Here is a 23,842-nt window from a genome sequence, read left to right as displayed (position 1 = left end):
CCCTGTAACCACCCGCACAACAAAAATAAAGAATTTAAAAAAAAAAAAAAAAAAAAAGATGGGGCTACTCCCCATGCAGCCAGGGCCACAATGGACCTCCTGAGACAACTGTTTGGTGAGCGGATAATTTCAAGAAATTCCAAGATTAGTTGGCCGCCACATTCGCCTAACCTTTCAGATCCCAATCACTTCCTGTTGGGGAGCGGCGTGCGCAGATCTGTGCACAAATTCGAGAGCTAGAACCTCAAACATTAACTAATATTATGAACGATGCAATCAAAAGAGCCCAACTTTGCGAGTCAAACAAATACCCGTTCGTTAAGTATTCATTGTATCTGATATAATTGATATTGGTTCATTAATAAAATAAAGTTATTGACTTTGCACACATATACCTCCTGCGAGGCAGAAACTGAACCGAGAAAATGGAGATAGAACTGGAGACGGAGGAGCTGCTAAAGCATTGCATTGTAAGTGTTTCTACCTGCTCCAGTTTTAAGGGAATACATCTCATATGTTGGACTCGTGGGATATCATAGTCCAGAAAGGACCATCCCTATTCCATCCAGTGGTTTCACTGGTTGGAATAGGGAAAATGGAGGTTCTGTGCTTTTTAAATCTTACAGGAAATAAGGTGGAAAAAAAAATCTAAGGAATGAAGAAATCAGATGATTGTGGCCAACTGATTGTAAATAGTATTACAATAAGCCTATATCATTTTCTAAGCTGAATACACTTCCTGCACAAAATATATATATATCTGGCAGAGGAGGGAAAAAAATTGAAATTCGCAAAAACTTATCAAACCCCAACACAAAAGGAAATATTCCAAAAAAAGAGGCAGAAAAGTCTATGGCACATTGATGAATCTCTCCAATACATTTTTCTTTTAGCTCCATGTAAAAAAGCACACATAGACTTAATAAGTATTCATGAAACTACAGTGGAACAGTTTCCAAAAATGCTTAATTCACAGACAAAAACTTAGAAAATATTTAGTTATAAAGAGATTAACAGGGGAAGATTTCAAAGTCAAAAAGTCACATCCCATATTTCGTAAAATTATAATGTATATATATATATATTTATTCTTTCTGTAAAGGAACACTCTAAGCATACTGTAGTGGTTGTGGCGCCAATAGTCCCTGGGCAATGCCTGGCTATAATCTGCCAAAGTGTTTACTAATGATTTGACGCATACTTTGCTGTGTCATGGTGTCCTGTCTGCATTGCACATACTTCTGCATTATCATACCAACTCATACCATGTTTAGACAGAATCCACTGGTTGGGAGTTGTCAGCTGACTCAATCAGTCAATGAATACTATCTAAACCTGCTATGAGCTGGTGTGATAATGCACAAGTGTGAATTTCCACTTCTCATAGTAACTCAGACTGGAAAGGTCGCATGTGCCAGACAGAGCAAGTTAAGTGTCAACCTGTTCTTAAAAATACCTTAGGAGTCCTTTCACCATAACCACTGTGGCATGGGATAGTGGTTATGGTACTCAGAGTATCCATTTGTTTTTTTTATTTTCTGTGTGAAAAATAAAATAAAATAAAAAAAACCACTTTATTCTGCAATTGGGCGCCTCCATATTAGCTACCTGTCAATCAGGTATAAACACTGTCCTTTGCATCTGGCACTCAGCACAGAGAAAGCTTACAGAGGGGAAATGAAACAATGATTGTATTTCTCCTGCTCATTTATTTGTTAGATCTTTAAAATACATTTAAAAAAAAGCATAGCATCGCATGAAAGAAAGATTACCACAAGCTACAAGTGTTTTTTTTTAGTAATTTATTCAATGGTGCCTAGACTAGACTAAACTGGGAAATGTGCTAAGAGGTTAAATATATATCTGCTTGGCCGACGGCGACTCATGTAATACAATATAACAGCCAGGCTGAAATGTGACATTTACGGTTGTTTTTCTGTCTATATATACTGTTCATGCTCATCCTATAACATTTTGACATATTCTGAAACAATTTGAGCAGGGAAAGTTGCACGCAGTGATATCAATGTAGACGTGGCTTACATATACAAACCAATCTTACTTTGGTAATGACATGTTCACGGTTCCAAAAGGCAGTATTTCCATTGATTTCCCCCAAAACTTGTTTTTCCATCTCACATCTAAAAACGAATAACACATTACATTCGTTTTAAAAAAAAATGTGATATTAAAAATATGAATGCATAACAGTCACAATAATTGGACATTTATAACTGCAAAGTTGCCTTTGCAAATGTACCCATCCTTTAAACAGAACGAATCGCAACTACAGCGTAAACATAAACATACCAAAATAAACCGGTCATGTAAATGTGTGTGAAAATGATACACTGAAATTCAACAATATTATACACACCAGGGTTTATCTACTTAGCAACGACGTGTTAATAGTGGACAACAAGTCACAAATTAGAAAACAGAACAGAACAGGGAAAGAAACATTTAACCTACAATATTTAACTCACAATTTAGTTAAAGGCGCACTATAGCTTTAGGAATACACATTAGAGCACACTATAGTGCCGTAGTCACTGTTTAGATGATTGGACCCCTGTCCAATAAAAAAAAAGCAATACAATTTCAAAATGTTGACATCCAGTATATCCATAGGTGGGGATCATTCCACCCAAGCCAGTATATGCCAGAGCAGGTCCATGCTCTGGGTATTGTAAGTAGGATACTTTCTTTTACAATTGTAATTCCATATACTGTATTATACTGTTGGAGTTTTCTCTGTTTATATCTCTCTACATATTCTCCTGCCTAAAACCAAGACTTCTGGACTTCATCATTGTATCCCTCGACATGGATTATACCATCTACGCCTACAGAAATAGAGCTATACTAGCTATACCAGCTCTAGAAAGCGTGAGTGTTCCATTGGAACTGTTAATACTATTTGCACATATTATCAAACTGTATTGCACTAATTTGTTTTTCTGTTCTTTTTACTAAGACATACTGTACAGAATTTTCTTCTATCAACTATGTAAATACATATTTTCTTCATTATCTTTTGTGCACTCTAGCGCAGTCCACCACCACAGTTTTTCTCTGTCAGTTTTCCACAAGGTTGTGGGGACTCCTTGTAGGTGGCTTGCCGCTTATATCGATAGAGAGCGCAACACACATACCTTTGTATCTTGGTGCCAGATACCACAGGACACGTTCCGAGGTCTTGTAGAGTTCATGCCTCGACGCATCAGAGCTGTTTTGGCAGCACGAGGGGGACCTACATGTTTTCATGCAGGTGGTTTTAATTTTGTGTCTGCCCAGTGTAGATTATATGTAGCCTCTAGATTCATCTAACTTACATTCTAAAGAATGAGATTATTCAACTAATAACTTTTATGAAATTCCAAGGCAATGGCCTGCATTAGACAAAAATACCAACCTACTCTACAGCTTTGAAGAAATCCAACATTTTGCTGTGAGCAAAATAATATATGGGTTGGTGGGTGTAATTATAGACTTTTACAAAAATGCTATTTGTGAGTTGGTGCTGATGACCGTACATTTTTGCGTTCCTAATTAAGAACAATGCAAAATAACATCATCACATTACTGTGTAAAATGCATTACCTTGCCAGAAGACAAAGTTTTTGGACTCACAGTGACAGGCAGATATCGGAGGGTGATGGCTAACCTGCAAAACAGTCATACTGAAATTAGCCTTGCAAACACAAGAGACATTTTTTAAGATTATTTAACCATTTCATATAAAAACAAGTCTTTAAACCAGGAAGGTTTAACTTCTAAACTAGCAGCGCTGATTTACATGGGACCATTTGTTTCTCTGGAAAGTACAATATTAAAAAAGATATTAGTGATCAAATGTAATTTGTGTTAACCTGTTTTTTTTGTGGGATTCTCCATTTAGTTTTAAATTTTATATGAATGATTTAGCAAATGACGTAACAATCCATTTAACTCCAGGCACGGTTAGGGCATACATTGCAAATGAGGAGCAGAAATAGAAAAATTTGTTAATTTCACATCTTCGCTGTATTCTGTTTCAATGCTGTCTGCCAGGTGCGAAGGACAGAGCTTATAATAATAACGGAAAGATAGCCAATACGAAGGTACCGATTTGCTGGAGAAAGAGGTGAGGATTCTACATTTCATTTTTTCATTATGGACAAATACATATTTGTTAAATACAATAGAAACATGATACTAAAAATCTTGGGAAGTGAACATTCTTTTGAAGGGACATTTACATTGACTTCCAACTTGAAACTAAGAGAACTCGTGCAGAATTCACTATTTCCAAGCACTATTTTTTAGTTGTTTTTTTTTTTTATTATTTTTTTTCTCATTTTTAATTTTCTTGTGTTTTACAGCATTTCCTTGACTTTAACCCCTTAAGGACACATGGCATGTGTGACATGTCATGATTCCCTTTTATTCCAGAAGTTTGGGGTTAAAAAAAAAAAAGAGAAATCCCTTTTCCAATTTAAAAAATACCTATAATTGTAAATATCTAAAATTCTACAAAGGAATGCGAATGTTTACATATGTTTTTGTTGCATTGCAATGCACTATTCCATATGGGGGTAGCCTGTGTTTCTGCTAGAGTATTGTTTTGCAGCATTGTCATTTTACTTGTTCAGATAGGAACCGGAATCCTTTGTCCTCTCTTATGCATTCATAAGTCTCCCCAAGCACAGGATTAAATGGTTTGCTTCCTGCTCGGTAGTAAGTAGAGGAGTAACCTGAGACTGCAAAAGCAGCTATAAGAGCCTGTAAGGAGAAAAAACAAGTTATAAATAGTTATGTGTACAGTTAACAGAATGAATTGTACCACAAGGTCAATAACAATTTAGAACAAAAACAAAAAACAAAAAAACAAACAGTGAATTTTAAATTTAAGATCAAAATGGGCGAATTGGAAAAGTTAGCTATGCCTTTATTTTGGTTACTCTGGTAGTAAATGTAAAATCCACTTTGTATTTTCACTGTAATAAATAGCCTTATAAATTACAAGATTATTCACAAGGTAAGAAAAGTGGATTATAAATTAAATTTCAGGCCAATATATCTTAACTGTTAACATAGTAGACTTAGCTATTTTGACCTTAAATTCTCATTTTAGTGAATAAACCTGCTAGTATACATATTGATTGCTATTATGGAGTCAACATGTTTTCCTCCTTTTTGAGACATAATTACAAATCTCTTTTGCCAACATTTGTCTTATTTGGGGACATGGTATAACACAAATACAGTGCCTAGATGTTGTCTTTCAATATCAAACATAAAAAAAAAATTTAATGTTATTCATTAGCGCATCACTAGACAAGTGCAATTGATAGTAACTTAATAAAAGGCACAGATGCAATGTTATATAACATCAATAGGTACAAATACACCTGTGCACAGATGCAATGTTGCCTAATCAGGTCACTTGATAAGTGAAGCTACTAACAAGATGGTGGCCACCGTGGCCATACAAAATAAGCTAAATATCACCTACCAAACACAGTGCACTGCAAATATTATCTCGGCCACTAGGTGGAGATATTTTATAATCTGTTCCCCAAAATGGCAGTGTTTATATAGGGAAGTATTTGGAATCAGTAGTAATAGTTACATTTCGACAAAGTAGCCTGACATTGATTAAAAGGGTAAATAATGACTCATTATCTATTTAAGGTTACTGGGAAAAGTTGTACAGGTACCAATAAGGTCTTAAGCTCAAGTAAAATTGGGTTCAAGTCCAGTTCCTTTCATTCGTCTACGAAAAAAATATAAAGCTCTAGAAAAAAAGAAAAGATGATATAAAACATAAATGGCGAATGCATGTGTCAAGGACACTTACAAAGTTTCGAATGAAAGAAACTAAACTAAGATGAACATGATTCACAATCTTTGGGAACAATTTACACACCCAAGCAAGGCGTCCTATCAAAGATGACTAAAGACAGAACATGCTGTATATTTGTATATTTATTTATAGGTTTGGCTAGGTATAGAAATTGCACAACGTATTACATTAGCTCACACACATAAAGAATTATTATGGGCAATGAGCTGCACCTCAGGTAAGTGTATTATTAGATAACCATATATTATTAAATAAAGTAAATCTCACTATTTATTCATAAAATATCTCTCTCTACATGCACTCCAAAGTCCTTGCCATATTTTGAACTTCACATGACTCTCTCTCTCACCACAAATACTTAAACTGCTCCCTATCACACACTTTTATTTGCTTCCTGTTGGTACAAATTGGGAAACTGCTCATTACAGCAACCTTAATGTCTACTTATTCTGTTCCCTGTCTGCTCTGCATTTGAAGCATTTGCACCTGTTAGGATTCATGGAGAGCAGGACAAGATGTTCTAGAAAATGTACTGTACCATGCGTTCATGAGGATCATCCATCTCTGAAGCCTTATCTAGAAGCTCACTGTATTCCAGTTCCTCGCAGAGGTGCTGTAAGGTATTCAGAGGTTCATTTAATTCCACCGGCATGGAGACCTTGGACAGATCTTTCCCAATGTTATTTCTTAAGATATTCCACAAATTAATATTGCTGGTGTCAGGGGATGGAGCAGGTAAGGAAGTCCTTCGTCCGGTTCTGAATGCTCCTCCTGATAATTCTCCATTGAGAACTGATGGCAAAGAGGATCAAGACACCGAGATCAATTTAATTATGCAAAAACTAAACACAAGGCTGTAACATACACAATTACAGTTAAAAGTTGCTTAGAAAGCACAATTAAAGCCATTTCAGTTTGTGTGGAACATGATAATCTGCAAGTCTTCCAGCATCAAGCATCACTTGACTTTCCCTAGTTTTATCCAAGAAAAGGATGCTAAACGCTTGCCGGTTTTGGACAATTATTTCTGTTCTTGGCGATAATACACTGTTTTTGTAACTTTTTTTTTGTGCCATTTCTGAAATGTAAAGTTGCTGGTGATTGTATTACCCTCACAGTAATTCATACTGGGTGTTTAAGACTGAAATATCAAATGAAGTACTTCTTCTTCATCTTTAGAATTTTAGATGTAAAAATATTAACCCTGATAGTCAGTACTATCTCTGAATTATACCAAATGATCTCTATACAACACCCCATAGAATTGCTTATAATAAGGTTCATTAAAGAACGATTTGCAGTGAATTGAAAAGAGAATTACAAAATGTAGGAGAAAACTGTGACTACAGAACAAATGGATATTTTTTTCAAATCCACACTTTTAGCTTAAATTTTTAAGGAACACTATAGGGTCATGAACACAAACATGTATACCTAACCCTATAGTGTTTAGGTGGCTTGCCCCCCCCCCCCCCCTTAATCCCCCTATAAAAGTTTAAAACTCACCTTATTTCCAGCGACACGAGGGTCCGCCAGCGCTGGGTCTGCCCCCTTTGTGACTTCATCAAAATGGACAATTTTTAGCCAATCCAATGCTTTCCCATAGGGAATTGGATTGACTAAAATCGGCACGGGGACAGGGCCAAATGCCGTTTTGGCCAATCAGGACCTCCTCATAGAGATGCATTGAATCAATGCATCTCTATGAGGAAAATTCAGCGTCTCCATGCAGAGCATGGGGACGTTGAACGTCAGGTCTGCTTTTTTCGACAGCACTGATTCAGGAAGCACTTCCAGTGGCCATCTAAGGAGTGGCCACTTGGAGATGTCCCTAGGGGCAGTGTTTGCATGAAAAAAGCCTGAAGGGAACTATTATACTCACCAAAACAACTACATTAAGCTGTAGTTGTTCTGGTGACTATCATGTCCCTTTAAAATTAGCTTTCAATTCCGTACAATTCAATGTTTTGTGAATATACCCCATAGTCTTACAGTGATGTCTTTGAAAAACCTAATATAATATTTATATAGATATTAAAGGACACTTACTACATTTGTCTAACTATAAGTCTAACAATGCTTTGTACTCCTTGAGTTTTAGTTACACTGCTGACTTATGTCACTCTGACAGGCACTAGAGGGGGTTCCTGGGATTGGTCATGCAAAGATTGCAGGACCGACATTCAACATCTCCATGAAGAACTGAATGCTCCCCATAGAAATGCTTTAATTCAAATTATCTCTCTGTAACGCTCAATTGTTGACAAGATGGAAACAACTGCAGATTTCTGAAACTGATATTGTTTATTGCTTTAAAATAAAAAATATAATCAATTTGGACTGTCTCTTTAATTCCTGGCAGGTTATAAACAGCAGCTGAGTTGAAGTTGTTTAAGATAAGGCAATTTTAACACAACCAGCGAGAAGTTCCAAATTTGGATGCAGATGATTAATTAGTAGTTGAAACAAGGTTAGGAAGTTTATGTGGAGTAGATAGCGAACCACATAGAATTAGGATGGTTAAATATCCTGCTTGAGCAGATCTGGTTTACTTAACTTATGAAGGAGCGATAATCCAAATTGGTGATAGAGATTCCACAAAGAATCGAGGTTGCAGCAGGCAAGAGAATATCCAAAAACAGTCCGAGGTCGTGGGAGAGGAGAAGGAGGGTAAACGATTAAACAGTCCGGGTCCGATACACAGTAGAAGTAGTAATGATTCAGTTTGAAGTTCGCGGGAGCTTTCGAGTTGATCCAGCACTGTGGTGTTGACGCGGTCTCTCTATGAATCCTGGGAACGACCGCGTCATAGGAGGGGGAGTGGCCGCGCTCCGAGAACCCGGAAGTCCACGGTTAGCGAATGCCGGAAGGTCTGACAGAACCCCCCTCATAAGAAGCAGCCACCGGATGCTGTCAACGAGGTCTGGACGGGTAGCGAGCATGGTACGCATTGATAAGTCGACGAGCATGCACCGCGGAGGACGACACCCATGAATCTTCGTCAACTCCATAGCCCTTCCACCGGACAAGATACTGTAAGGAACCACGATGGATTCGTGAATCTAGAATCCTCTGGACCTCGTATTCCTCTTCACCTTGTACCAAAATGGGATCAGGAGTGGTAAGAACATCCCTCAGGAAAGGGTCGGAGTGGTGTGGTTTAAGCAATGACACATGGAAGACTGGATGTAGTTTCATGGTAGGTGGAAGTTTCAATCTGACCACGTTTTCGTTGATAAGAGACAATATACGAAAAGGGCCAAGGAAGAGTGAACTCAGTTTCTTTGAGGGACGGTTGGTGATAATGTTTTTTGAAGAGAGCCATACTAGATCACCAACCTTGTAAGTAGGGGAAGGTCGTCTACCAGTATCGAAAAACTTTTTCTGAGCAGATGATGCATTTTTAAGGTTATCACGTAACCTGAGGAAGAGGGCAGACATGAAAGAGTTATGGTTGGAGACGTATGGATTAGAAGAAGGAAGTCCTTGATCAGGAAATGAAGAGGGATGGAATCCAAAATTTGAGAAGAATGGAGTCATTTTGCTACTAGCGTGTACCGAGTTGTTGTATGAGAACTCTGCCATTGGTAACCACGTGATCCAATCATCTTGTAAGTGAGAGCAATAACACCGCAAGTATTGTTCAACACATTGATTAACTCTCTCTGTTTGCCCGTTGGTTTGGGGATGATAGGCTGAAGATAATTTACGTTGAATATTGAGGGAGGAACACATCTCATTCCAGAATTTGGAGGTGAACTGTGTTCCTCTGTCTGATATGATTTCTTCAGGAAGACCATGGAGTTTCACGATGTTATTGAGGAATATTTTCGCAAGTTCAGATGAAGAGGGTAATTTCTTCAAAGGAATAAAATGGGACATCTTGGTGAAACGGTCTACCACTACCAGAATGGTGGTATGATGTTGCGAAGGAGGGAGTTCTACCAAGAAGTCCATTGAGATGGACTGCCAAGGTCTTTCTGGAACAGGTAGGCTTAATAATTGACCGAATGGTGGATGATGGTCAGATTTTGATCTCAGACAGGTTGGGCAGTTTTTTACATAAGATTCTATGGTTCTGTCCTGGCGAGGCCACCAGTAATATCTTTTAGACAGCTCCAGTGTTTTCCTTGTACCAGGATGACCAGCCAGAGGGGAATCATGAATCAAAGAGAGTATTTTATTCCTAAGCAAGGGAGGAATGTATAACCTGTCTTTGAAGTAGTAGATACCGTCCTTTTTTGATAGGTTGCTTTGTTTAGGAAGTTCAAGATCTTCTTCCTTAAGATGTTTAATATCATCTATTAATGACGAAATAATACCTATGATTTTAGGTGGTTGAGTTTCGTTTACAGGAAGATCTTGGTGAATTCTGGACAGGGCATCTGCCTTTTTGTTTCTGGATCCAGGTCTGTAGATGATTTGAAAATTGAAACGGGAAAAGAAAAGATTCCAGCGTACTTGTCTGGCAGAGAGTGTTTTGTTGGAATGAAGATATTCAAGGTTCCTGTGGTCTGTATAAACAATTACAGGAGTGCGTGTGTCTTCAAGTATGTGACGCCAGTTTTCGAATGCAGCTTTAATACTTAAAGGACCACTCTAGGCACCCAGACCACTTCAGCTTAATGAAGTGGTCTGGGTGCCAGGTACAGCTAGGGTTAACTAATTGTTTTTTAAACATAGCAGTTTCAGAGAAACTGCTATGTTTATCAATTAGTTAAGCCTTCCCCCTAATTCTCTAGTGGCTGTCTCACTGACAGCCGCTAGAGGCGCTTGCGTGATTCTCACTGTGAAAATCACAGTGAGAGCACGCAAGCGTCCATAGGAAAGCATTATGAATGCTTTCCTATGTGACCGGCTGAATGCGCGCGCAGCTCTTGCCGCGCGTGCGCATTCAGCCGACGGGGAGGAACGGAGGCGGAGAGGAGGAGGAGAGCAGGAGGAGATCTCTCCGCCCAGCGCTGGAAAAAGGTAAGTTTTTACCCCTTTCCCCTTTCCAGAGCCGGGCGGGAGTGGGTCCCTGAGGGTGGGGGCACCCTCAGGGCACTCTAGTGCCAGGAAAACGAGTATGCTTTCCTGGCACTAGAGTGGTCCTTTAATAATTCTTTTTCTCCTACAGGATAATTTCGTTCAGCAGGAGACAAAGATCGTGAGAAAAAAGCTACTGGATGGAGAGGATCTTGAGGCGTTTGGTGTTGAGAGAGGACAGCCCCTATAGCTGTGTCAGAAGCATCCGTTTCCATGACGTAGAGAAAAGCAGGATTAGGTAGTTGGAGAATGGGAGCACTTGTGAATCTCCGTTTTAATTCATCAAAGGCTGCTTGAGCCTTATCGTTCCAAGCAAAGGACCGTTTACTGCTATTGAGCAGGTTGAGGGGATGAGCAACATTGGAGTAATTTTTAATGAACTTCCTATAGAAGTTGGCAAATCCCAGAAAACGTTGTAAGTCTTTAGTATTAGTAGGAGTAGACCAGTTGACAATGCAATCTATTTTGGAGGTATCCATACTTATTGAATGAGGGGAGATAACGTATCCCAAAAAAGTGATTTCATTGACTTCAAATATACATTTTTCTGGGTTTGCGTATAATTTGTGTGTTCTTAATCTGGATAATACCCATCTCACGTGTTTTCTGTGTTCTTCAAGGTTGTTGGAGTAGATGAGAATATCATCTAAGTAAATGATGACACAAACGTCTAGGAGATCTCGGAAGATATTGTTAATGAAATGCTGAAAGGTTGCAGGGGCGTTACATAGCCCGAAGGGCATGACAAGATATTCGTAAAGACCATATCTGGTCCTGAACGCCGTTTTCCATTCATCATTGGCCTTGATTCTAACAAGGTTATATGCCCCACGAAGGTCAAGTTTAGTGTAGATGGTAGCTGTTCTTAATCTTTCAATCAACTCATTGATCAGGGGAAGAGGGTAACGATTCTTGATAGTTATTTTATTTAAAGACCTGTAATCGATGATTGGCCGTATAGTCTGGTCCTTGTTTCTTACAAAAAACATGCTGGAAGCGGCTGGTGAACAGGAAGGTCTAATGAACCCCTTACGGAGGTTTTCATCCAGGTATTCCTTGAGGGTTTTTAACTCTGATTCAGAGAGAGGATAAATATGTCCAAAAGGGATAGGAGCACCAGGAACAAGGTCAATCGGACAATCATAGGGTCGATGAGGAGGAAGTGTCTCTGCTTCCTTTTTACTGAACACATCAGCGAACTCTGAATAGCTGGAAGGTATAGTGGATTCCCCAGTAACTTGCAAAATGGGGATGTGTTGTAGACATGTTCCCTGGCAATATGCAGAGTTAAACGTGAGAGAGAAAGGAGCCCATGTAATATGTGGGTTATGAGTCCGTAACCAGTCTATCCCTAATATTATTGGATAAAGAGGAGAATTTATGACATCAAAAACAAGAAATTCAGAATGGATATAATTAGTAGTAATCCTTAAAGGGACAGTTTCAAGGCGAATGGGCCCCGAGGAGATTAAGGAGCCATCAATAACTCTGACAGAGACGGAATTACGTTTTTGAACACAAGGAATTTTATTTTTTGTAACAAAGGATGAGTCCAGGAACACCCCATTAGCACCGGAATCAATAATGGCCTTAGTCGTAATTCTTTCTTTGTCCCACTGTAATATGAGAGAAACAGAGGAGAAATGAGAGATTGGTTTAGAGGGAAGCACACTCATAACAATTGTGGTGGAACCATGCTTACCACCTCGGGGACGTTTCAATAGGGGACAGTCTGGGACCACATGTTCTTGTGAAGCACAGTACATGCAGAGGTTCCTTTGTCTTCTTCTGGTTCTCTCTTCTGGAGTAAGAGGACTTCTCACAACCCCTATTTCCATAGGTTCAGCGGGAGTTATAGGTTTCTCCGGTTCCTTTGAAGAGGTGAAGGGTTTTTTCCATAGAGAGCTAGTGAGTGATTTCTCAGCTTTTCTTTCCCTAAGTCTTCTGTCAATGCTAATTGACAGTTGGATAAGTGTATTCAGTGTAGTAGGTAGTTCAGTTCTGGAGAGCTCATCCTTGACAGCTTCAGATAACCCAATACGGAACTGGTTACGTAGAGTTATGTCATTCCACTGAGTTTCTGGTGCCCATCGTTTGAATTCAGCAATGTAATCTTCGACAGGCCTGTTTCTTTGCTGCAGTGTTCTAATGGTTAAATCTGCAGTCGCTTGTTTGTTTGGGTCTTCGTAAAGAAGAGACATGGCTTCAAAGAATTCATCCAGAGAATCCAATATGGGATCATCATTCTCAAGAAAGGAATGAGCCCAGGCCATGGGTTCACCTCTCAAAAAAGAAATAACAGAACAAACTTTAGATCTTTCAGTGGGATATGATCGAGGTTTTAATGCAATCAACAACTTGCAAGAATTGATAAACTCTCGGTATTGGGACCTGTCTCCAGAGAATTTTTCGGGGTTGGAGACAGCAGGGTCACTAGCCGAGTGTGTAACTGTGTGAGGAGTATGTGTTTGCAAGTCCCTTACATAAGTAAGGATTCTTTCATTGGTGATCTGTAGATCTTGCATGCCTTGAGTAAGTGTATCCACTCTTTGGTTTAGTCTGGTGATTTCAGAAGTGAGATCTGCTGTATCCATTAATTAGGCTGGATCAATCTGTAACGCTCAATTGTTGACAAGATGGAAACAACTGCAGATTTCTGAAACTGATATTGTTTATTGCTTTAAAATAAAAAATATAATCAATTTGGACTGTCTCTTTAATTCCTGGCAGGTTATAAACAGCAGCTGAGTTGAAGTTGTTTAAGATAAGGCAATTTTAACACAACCAGCGAGAAGTTCCAAATTTGGATGCAGATGATTAATTAGTAGTTGAAACAAGGTTAGGAAGTTTATGTGGAGTAGATAGCGAACCACATAGAATTAGGATGGTTAAATATCCTGCTTGAGCAGATCTGGTTTACTTAACTTATGAAGGAGCGATAATCCAAATTGGTGATAGAGATTCCACAAAGAATCGAGGTTGCAGCAGGCAAGAGAATATCCAAAAACAGTCCGAGGTCGTGGGAGAGGAGAAGGAGGGTAAACGATTAAACAGTCCGGGTCCGATACACAGTAGAAGTAGTAATGATTCAGTTTGAAGTTCGCGGGAGCTTTCGAGTTGATCCAGCACTGTGGTGTTGACGCGGTCTCTCTATGAATCCTGGGAACGACCGCGTCATAGGAGGGGGAGTGGCCGCGCTCCGAGAACCCGGAAGTCCACGGTTAGCGAATGCCGGAAGGTCTGACACTCTCTAAGGATATGGTGATTGGCACAGAAATAATGCAGCTCAATGCTTCGGGGAAGCGTTGGATTGGGTGGGATCATCATGATTGAACTCAGTCAGGGAGGTGGGTGGCAGTGGTGAGACTGACAACCTGATGGAGTAAAGGTGAGTAAATATTCATTTTTTTAAGTTCTAGGGGCTCCAATAATCCAAATAGGTAGAGTAACACGATAGTGTTAGGATTACATGTTTTTATACTTAACGCTACAGTGTTCCTTTAAATTGTAGAAAATGTATACTATCTACTTGTTGCTGTTACACAGAATTGTGGTAAAGTGAAAATAGAACTAAAAAAAGGTATGCAAAAATGGCCATTGTTTCAAAAATGTTGCAACTTATCTTCAACAAAAAAAAGAGAAAATAAATTGTGTTTAATTACAATGTAAACAAAAACATACAATACGTTAATAGCACAAATATTTTAAGTACATGTTTTTGGATTCCTAATTGTTGAATCGCAGTTCTTTTTTCAAGTCACTACAAACAATTTAACCAGGTAGCGATGTCCACTAATATAGCTGGTCTATGTAGACAGCAGCATGCTCTCTTGAAAGATCTGCTCAACAGATCACATCTAGAAGAATATTACAAAGTATGAATTCCAAACCTACACAATGCACTTATTTAAAACATAATAAATATATAAAAAATATATGATCAAAAACATATATATGTACAGTACTTTGACGAGATACGTTATCTGCCACACTGGTGTTGTCTTCTGAGATGTTATCACTGACATCACTGATATATGATTCGTCATCTGATGCCTAAAGACAGAGAGTTGACAGCTTACGGTTAGTATACAAAGAGATGACACACGTGTTTTCTTATCACAAATAATTCTAGCTATTTCCAAATAACCTAACAGTTTATATTTTACAAGGTAACGTTGCAACCATCTGAGTCACCTCTTCGAGAGGAAGCCTATATATACACACAAAAGAAAAGGCAAATATAAAGAGCTGCATTTCGACTTCCTCCTTACTTAGAAAGGTTCACAGAATCAGTTACTAGCTCTATACAGGCTTCCAATTGAATAGGCCGAGTTTCAATAATGTTATGGAAAACAGTACTCAAGGCCAGAAGTTTATTGTTAGTTTTAAATGTAGTCAGTAACTAATAAACTTTAAAACCATGTCAACTGGCATCAACTCCAGATTGTGTTAATCATTTCAAAATCCTAACAGGGCATTAACAGTACACATCTATCTTTATAAAAGCTATACAAAAAGATTGGATATAGATGAAGGATTGATCAGGAGGATTTAAAGGACCACTATAGTGCCAGGAAAACATACTCATTTTCCTGGCACTATAGTGCCCTGAGGGTGCCCCCACCCTCAGGGACCCCCTTTCTCTGAAACTGCTATGTTTATAGAAAAATGGGTTAACCCTAGCTGGACCTGGCACCCAGACCACTTCATTAAGCTGAAGTGGTCTGGGTGCCTAGAGTGGTCCTTTAAGCAAAAACTGTCTTCTAAAGTCCTCTTTTACATACCAGGAAGATAACCATTCATACCTTGATTTCATCCGATTACCCCACCTTGGCACTATGACTAATTAAATTAGCTTATGTATTTAAATTAGACTGGGTTTAGAACGTAAACGTTTCAGTGTACTGGCTGGTATGCATTTACGAATATTTTGTGGGAGGCCTCTACTTTACCCAATTAAATGGTTACATTTTTCTTAGTCCACGTTGTTTGAGACTAACCATAATAATTATTGCATACCTCCCAAGTGTCCCAATCTAGGAGTGACAGTTCCTAATTTGGACCCAAATCCCTCTATCCCTCTTTTATAGAAGCCACTTTTTGTTGGTGTGTTATACACAAAAAAATGTAATCTACAAAAGCAGAATGAAAACACAAACATAGGGTAATAAACCCATAAAAAGGTGAATAGGTCTTTAAGAAGCTCTCACAAGTTTTCGAGAATAACAGGTGTATCTCCCAACTAGGGGTATTCCAGTTCAAATGCTTGGATCTTCCTATTGGAATGCATTTAAATTTGAAGAGAAAAGCACAATCCAGTGTGTCCTGTTTTAAAATGAATACATTTTATTCAAATTGCACTTACAGGAATGTTTGTTCTCAAAGAGCATATCTCTATGTAGGACGAATAACACAGGAACAAGCCCAGAATTCACTATGTTGATCCCACTGGTCCACAGTAGAATGCAGCTCAAAAAAACAACATGTATTGGCATAACGTGGAGCAAACCTGGTGCCCATAACACCAATAGTTATGGGCACCAGGTTTGCACCAAGTTATGCAAATATTTTCATGAACTTTGGGAAGTGTTTATTTGGCATAATCCCCCTTTTGGCGAAGACCTGGTGGCGCTCTGGCACCATTATATCGGTGATATTTTATTCATCTTGAGAGGTTCAGATATTGCATTGAAAACTTTTGCAATGAGAACTATTCTTCTGTAATTTTTACTCCGAATTTTGGACAGACTCATATAGATTTCTTAGATCTCACTAGTTATATGAAAAGAGGGCAAATAAAGACCAAAACTTTTTCTAAACCTACAGATATAAGTGGATATATGGGAAAAAAATCACTGGCCGTCATCCTAGATGGCTAGCAGGTACCAAAAGTCAGTTTATCTGAATCCGCATAAATTACACAGAACTAACAAGCAAAGGTTTTAAAAGAAACATTTAGACAAAAAGGATATAACGCAGAGGGACTAAACAAAGAGATCTTAACTATAGGTGACAAAAACAGATAAGATTTTTTGATGGATTTAAAAAAAGAAAGTAAAACATCATATGACTATCCATTTTCATTTATTATCCAGTATAACAGCTAAAACGGACAGGGCTATTTACAGAAATGTCAATTTCTAAGAATTGGAGATAAATCAGAAAATTTCTAATTTTATACCAAAATAGACAAACTGAAATTCTCCACTTGGTTATTATGGCCTACAATTTGCAATTCCTGACCATTGATTGTATTTATTACAGAATTTGTTGTAATGATCTGAAAACCAGAATGCAAAAAATGTACTCAAAATGGACATTAAGTAAAAAAAAATAGCAACGTTGGAGAATTTTTCCATTTCCAATTTATCAAATCTGTCCCCGATATGCTGGAATTCACTCATTAGCACATAAATCTCAGTATTTGTGTTTGATCTGGTATAATACTATACTAGCATTTATAAAAAATGAGTTTACGATACATTCCCTTCAATGCACTGATTTTTCATCTGAGACGATAATGTTCAAAGGGTAACAGGGATTTGAAAGTGAAATTAAGCTGTGAGCCTTGGGATACGCATTTAGATATGTGTATTAGCTGCATAAAGATTATATTTGAATCAAACTGCACTTATGAACTGTATCTGCACATCGAAATGCAATATGGGGAAAAGCAAGCTGAATGAAGACCTGTGGCACCAGAATAGACAGTCAGGTAGCAATAGGGCAAGCAAATATAAAGTGACAATATTTACCATAAATCATCATTTTACAGATATCATTTGCGTAAGAAAAAGCATTGTGGTTCGTTTGTTACAAAGTACATAGTGGTAACTTGAAAATCTACCTGTTTAAAATTCTAGCTGTTTTAAGTGTTCCTTAAACATGATAAAAGCGTAATATTCTTTTTTTTTTTTTTTTTTAAATCTACATAATGGATAAATCAATAAATAAATACATTTAAAAATTATTTTAAGATATGCATTTTAATATACCCACCTCGTTCTCTGAAGAACTGGCAGAGAGTAGAACTTCTTGTGCATCAAAAAATTCGGACACGGACTCAGACATAGAGATTCTACCCTCAGTAGACATCTGCTGGGACAAGGGCAGGCTTACGTGAAGTTGCTCGACGGTCTAAAAAGAAAAAAGTTAATGGAGACCACCATGTTGCCGTTAAGAAAACATTGGATAGTCAAAAAAGTTGCATCTCTGTAGGACATTCAATCTCCTGGTGCACTAGAGAAAACTCTCATTTTTAATTACTAAGGAATTATCTCCATAGAAGAACTGGATTAATTGGGTACTCCAAATACCATAACAAGGAAGGCAGTCTTAGTCCTGCAATGTAATCTGTGATGTTTTAAATTGCAGGAGTGAGTGGGACAGAGACACTGCACACAAAGCACTGCAATGAGATGAAGTGGTCTGGGTGCCTATAGTGTCCCTTTAAAGAGTCCCTTTAACCCCTTAAGGACACATGACATGTGTGACATGTCATGATTCCCTTTTATTCCAGAAGTTTGGTCCTTAAGGGGTTAAGGGATACATAATCCTGACTTCAGCATCAGTTCCAATCATCTGATCTGATAAGTGCAACTACTGAATGAGCAGTCAGCAACCAAACCATTTATGCAGTACGTTTATGCAAAGACCCATTCAATTTTGTGAATGGAACAGTTCTCAGGGCTAGCACAAGCTACTGCGGCTTTGGCCCCATCACAGCCCCTACCAGGGTACATCTGGAGGCGAATGATATGTGATATGATATGTCTATGTAGCATATACTTGCCATACAAATATGTTTTCAGGCAGAGAGGGATGTGTAGCTGGATGAATGGATGAAAAGGGCCAGGCATGTAACTGCAACGCATTTTGGAAATGGGAAAACTGTGTGCAGTGAAACAGGGACAGGGCACACTTTGCCCTATAATCTATGTAATAAGCAAATGTCTTGTTGTTTGGAGGATTCCATCAACAGTTTGTTCTATTATTTGTAAAAACAATAAATCTAGGTTGTGCTTATTATTTTTTTTTATTTTTTTATTAATTCTTTATTTTTCTTGTGTAAAGATTGACAACAAGCGTGCAGTGCCACAACAGCATCCGCATGCGTTTTTCATAACATTTCAAAGTGTGGCAGTCTAGACAGCACTTTTTTTTTTATATAACATAACATGAGGATAACATGCAGTTTGACATCAGTTTTTTATATTTTTCAGCTTGCTAGGCTAAACGTGCATGTAACGGGTCCAGTTGCGTTAAGGCTTAGAGGTATATAGAGTTGCGTAGTTATAGCTGTAGATGGACGCTTTTATGTTTAAGGTGTGGTGTACGCGTTGTTAGCTACAAAGATATATCAGCAGCTTTATCGCAAGTTGTGCTTATTATTAACAGTTTATGAATTAAATGTAACTGTTGGTAAGGTAAGGTCTCTTTAAGGAATATAGTTAGGATGTACCTTGCATTTTCAAAGACAAACACATTTGGCCTTATTAACTACCCATTACTCAGGTTGTTTTAATAAGGAGTCCATTCTTGTATTATCATCCATCTCTTGTTACTATTTGTTTAGCAAAGTCTTAAATGTTTTACATCTCGAGGGCACAATATTCAGTGCTCAGCGGAATCTCCGGCCCTCTAATTGTAGTTTGGGATTAAATATGCATTTTAAAGCATCAATCTGCTTTGATAATCTATTTTTTTCTTTTCTTCTCATCAGGGTTTATGGCTATGATACAGAGAACTCACTAATTGCCAACATAATGATGAAAAAGAATTGCTGCAAGCCATTTCTGGAGTCACATTTACAAGATGCTTATTATATTTATTTTTATTTTTAATGTAGAGAAATAATTCAAAACTACAGTGTTCAATCACAGAGAGATAAAGTTACATTGCCAAGTTATCAAGCCCATTATTACTATATTACAGTAAAAAGGAGTAAATGCAAGATTTTACGACGACCGCAAAGTAAACTCACCCACAAACAAAGGGGGGGGGCACAGAAAGACAAGGGGTTAATACAATGGAACAGATTGGAATCGCTACCCGCGCAAATTAAACAATGAACAAAAGACAACTTGGCAATGACATGAACTGCTATTTCCTTCACAGATTCCCGGATAAAAATAGGGCAAACTAGACCCTTAATACAATACTGAGTGCTGGAAGCACGAGTTTTGGAGACCCACCTCATTTGGACTTGAGATAATGTTTACACTAACAACTTGCTCAGAAATAATGGACTCCGAGTGTATTCTGTTGAGTCGCGTTCTCAGCTCAGAATTGTGGTTCAGTGCCTAGAACACATAATTTAGTTTATTTCACTTTAGCACTTTAGGCTATTTCTTAATTAAAATAAAAAAAATAAAAAAAGACACAGAGCCTGTGGAGCGAAAGCAACAAATGTATAAATGCCCTTAGAGAGTCACAGAAATATGAGATTTGTTTACAATACAATCAGCATTATGTTGGAAACATCTGGAGCTTTGCTTATCACAGCCATTTGTAGAATATCAATGGAATTAGCCGTCCAAGTCTAATAGTAAACCCCCATGTTTAGGAACATTAAAATACATATTCAGGGGGGCGGGGCCTGACTGCCATGGTGGAAAGACGTGCCTGGTTTGAGCTCATCACTAATACTGGCAATACAAGCAGTTTCCAGCTTCTTTGCGCTCAATCTCACCCTAATTCAGCAACACACCTGTCTCTTGACCTGACTGCAGTGCACTATAGAGAAGGGAACCTCGATAAAAGCTAAGCTAAGGCACGATCTGGACCATGCGGCCTACAACGTGCCAGTGGGAGAAACGGCCGACATCACAGACTGGAATTGCCCACTGGCTCCCCTCATGTGCCCCATTACCACCCCCCTTTGGAACAGCGGGGGTGATCCTGGTCCATCCATGGGAAGCAACCCTGACTTACTGGGGGCAGGGGGTGAAGCCACTGAAGCTGCAGGAGCTTCAGGTGACCCACCAAGCATGGCAGAGGCAGCGCTGTGCCCCGACGTCGCAGAGGAACAACCAGACATCATGGCTCGGCTGAACAGAGCTTTTGAAAACTTCTGGCGGAGCCTAGAGGAGAGGATGCATCAGCATGCCCTACGGCAGACGACTAGCCAATCACCTTCACGGTCGAGTCTGAACACAAGACAGACGTCCGCAGCCCGGACCAAGTGGAGGGCCTCAAGATGGCTGGCGAGGCAGGAAACTCTCATCTCTCCATCTGAAGGCAGCACGCAGACGGAAACCAATCCGAGCAAACGCTGGGACTGTTAAAGCACCTGAGGTGCATCTGAAGTGGCCTAAAGCCAAATTACATGCTAAGCCTGGGCAGCTGTGGTATGTCTTGGCCATGTCCACTGAACTGACCTGCCTCTCCTCGGTGCTTGCGGCCCTGTTATGTTCACCACTGTTGTGGAAAAGTGCTTTGCCCATAATAGGCATTGGATGAGATAGAGTCACAGACAGGGCACTGAAGGGCTCCCAGACACTCACCTTTTTCCTCTACATGGAAACGAATTGGGGACTTCTATGCACCACTGTCTAATATTAAGGGTTAATTTTATTCACCCTCTGTAGGCCTTCACCTTGAATGTATTATTCCCTAACCCTCACAGGGTTTCCCAGGGGACTCAATCCACTTAGTTAAGCGTTGTTACTCCCGGTTCCTTAACACTCTCTTCCTTTTTGGGTTCAATCATAAGAACACAGCATGTCTACGCACTGTCGCAATGTTATACCATGTCTATTAAGAAGCACTGTGTTCCCCTTACCCTCTCATGTTGAAAAAAGTGAGCTGTAGTATATCTGTATTTATTAATGCTGACCTGTCAAACTCAATGTTATTTCTCAACTGTATATTGTCTACACTTTGTTATCGACCAGCACAACAAAAATAAAGAATTTTAAAAAAGAAAATACATATTCAGGTGAAAGAGATTGGGAGATTTATCAAAGGCAAAACAAGTACTAATATGTTGTAAATTGCTTGATGAGATCTAATCACCATGGAAACCAAAATAATGTCTCTCAACAGTTAGCATGTTCCACCAAAAATAGCACGTTTTGCTTTGATACATTTACCCATACCTAATGATTCTGAAGGAAATGGCTGAACAAGGAATAATGACCACTGAAGCGAGCATGATGTTTCTTCACATTTACAGGGTAATTCACAAAAATGAAAAATGTGGGGAATTTAAAGTAAACTTCAATTTTAAGGTTAAAATAGCTGAACTGGAAAAAAGGCAGATATGACTCTAGTTTGGCTAACTCCACGTTAGTAAAAAAAAACCCTGTAAGAGAATCCATAGAATTTATTTCACGCTTTGCCTTGATAAATACGACCAAAGATTGCATTGCACTATGGCACTATGATGCCTTCTTTTCTATACTTTAGTCTAGTGGAACTACAAATGGAACGCTTGGCTTCCTTGACAGAGCATGTACCGTATATTGATTCATTACATCAGCAATCTGGTTGATTTAAGCCTTTAACCCCTTAAGGACTAAACTTCTGGAATAAAAGGGAATCATGACATGTCACACATGCCATGTGTCCTTAAGGGGTTAAAATAAAAATAAAATATGTGCTTTAAACCTATTAAAACCATCTTTGAGGAGCAGAAGGCATTATTATGGTGAAGGAAGAGAGAGATAGTAACATTTACTGCTTATCACATCACAAGAGGAGAGGAGCTTTTGCTGACAGGAATGCTCTATCTTTTGGGTGATTTGATAAAAACTGGAGGGACTTTTACCCTTAGTCTCCTAGCACCATAACCACTACAAAATTGTAGGGCTTATGGTGTTTATTTATTTTTTGTTCCTTTAGTAGAATACATTCTTTTTCTCACCAGAAGGGTTATGCGATGCCAGATAGGCTATTTCATGCATTATAGTTTTACATTGAATGGAAGAGGAAAAAGTTCAATAACAGCAACTAAAATCTAACCTGTAAAATTTAAGTTAAAATAACCAAGCTGTGATAAAATTTAAGCTAAAATAAGAAGCTGGTATATAATGTTTCTAAATTAGTGCATCTTGCCTACAGTTTTCAATTCACTAAAACGAATATATAAACAATTATAACAACGGTTAATTATAATAACTAACAATGTACTGTGTTTTACTTTGGAATTAATTGATTGTTTATTAAACATTGTATTATAGTTTTATTTTGTAAAACACCTTCATCAGATTTTTCCTGTTGTCAAACTGGCTTCTGTTGGATAAAGCTATGCCGCCACAGTAAATAAATTATTGCAGGTAGCGGTTTGGGGCCTGGCAAATGGTATGCGTTAGCAATTTTGGCAGCAATTCTTTTCTTTGATTTCTACAGGGAAACAATGACATATTGGTTTGGGGAAACACAGGACTTCACCGCTGGTAAACATGGGAATAGGGGTACAGCTCATAAAACCAAACCGTGATAATTTGGGGAAATTAACAATTTTATTGTGCATACAATGAGATATATCAAGAGATTTGCCTTAATACAATGAACATATTCTGCTAATTATTCTATTGCTAACAAGCAACTGAACAGAATACTGAGTAACTGTGCTCTGAAGACACTTTGTAAAATGTAGTAACGCAATTGTTATAAAAATTTACATCTGATAACTTCACTATTCAAACTACATTCGAAGAGATAATCCAATTAGCTAAACATAAGCAAAAAGATAACAACACTTGTACTATGGCTAATGTTGCTGTATATTAAGATTTCTACATTAAATTCCTACATATTTAATGATTAAACAGCAGGTGATAAACCACGACAAATAGAACTGAAAAAAAATCACACGGGTATACTCAATCTTTACAATAATCCAATAACGTGTAATAAAAGATGTATATACGTACTCTCTCTGGAGTAAAGTGATATTGTATTTCGGTACCAGGAAAACCTCAAAATAAAACAAATACAACAAAAAATAGTGTAATATGTCTT

General features: G+C 38.3%; 1 protein-coding gene across 2 annotated transcripts in view; it reads right to left on the bottom strand.

Moving 5' to 3' along the window:
- OSBPL6 (oxysterol binding protein like 6) overlaps positions 1–23,842 on the bottom strand; it is a 223,032-nt gene that overhangs the window by 12,218 nt on the left and 186,972 nt on the right. For both annotated transcript variants that reach the window (XM_063429782.1, XM_063429781.1), the window contains 7 exons: positions 20,071–20,178; positions 17,876–18,013; positions 14,842–14,929; positions 6,387–6,640; positions 4,627–4,764; positions 3,604–3,667; positions 2,063–2,141 (listed from right to left, as the gene is read on the bottom strand). In XM_063429782.1, the coding sequence (XP_063285852.1) occupies positions 2,063–2,141; positions 3,604–3,667; positions 4,627–4,764; positions 6,387–6,640; positions 14,842–14,929; positions 17,876–18,013; positions 20,071–20,178 (869 nt within the window). The remainder of the gene's footprint in view (positions 1–2,062; positions 2,142–3,603; positions 3,668–4,626; positions 4,765–6,386; positions 6,641–14,841; positions 14,930–17,875; positions 18,014–20,070; positions 20,179–23,842) is intronic.

Source organism: Pelobates fuscus, chromosome 8 (assembly GCF_036172605.1).
Source record: "Pelobates fuscus isolate aPelFus1 chromosome 8, aPelFus1.pri, whole genome shotgun sequence".
Taxonomy (NCBI): Eukaryota; Metazoa; Chordata; class Amphibia; order Anura; family Pelobatidae; genus Pelobates; species Pelobates fuscus.
This window is presented reverse-complemented; position numbering and strand designations above follow the sequence as displayed.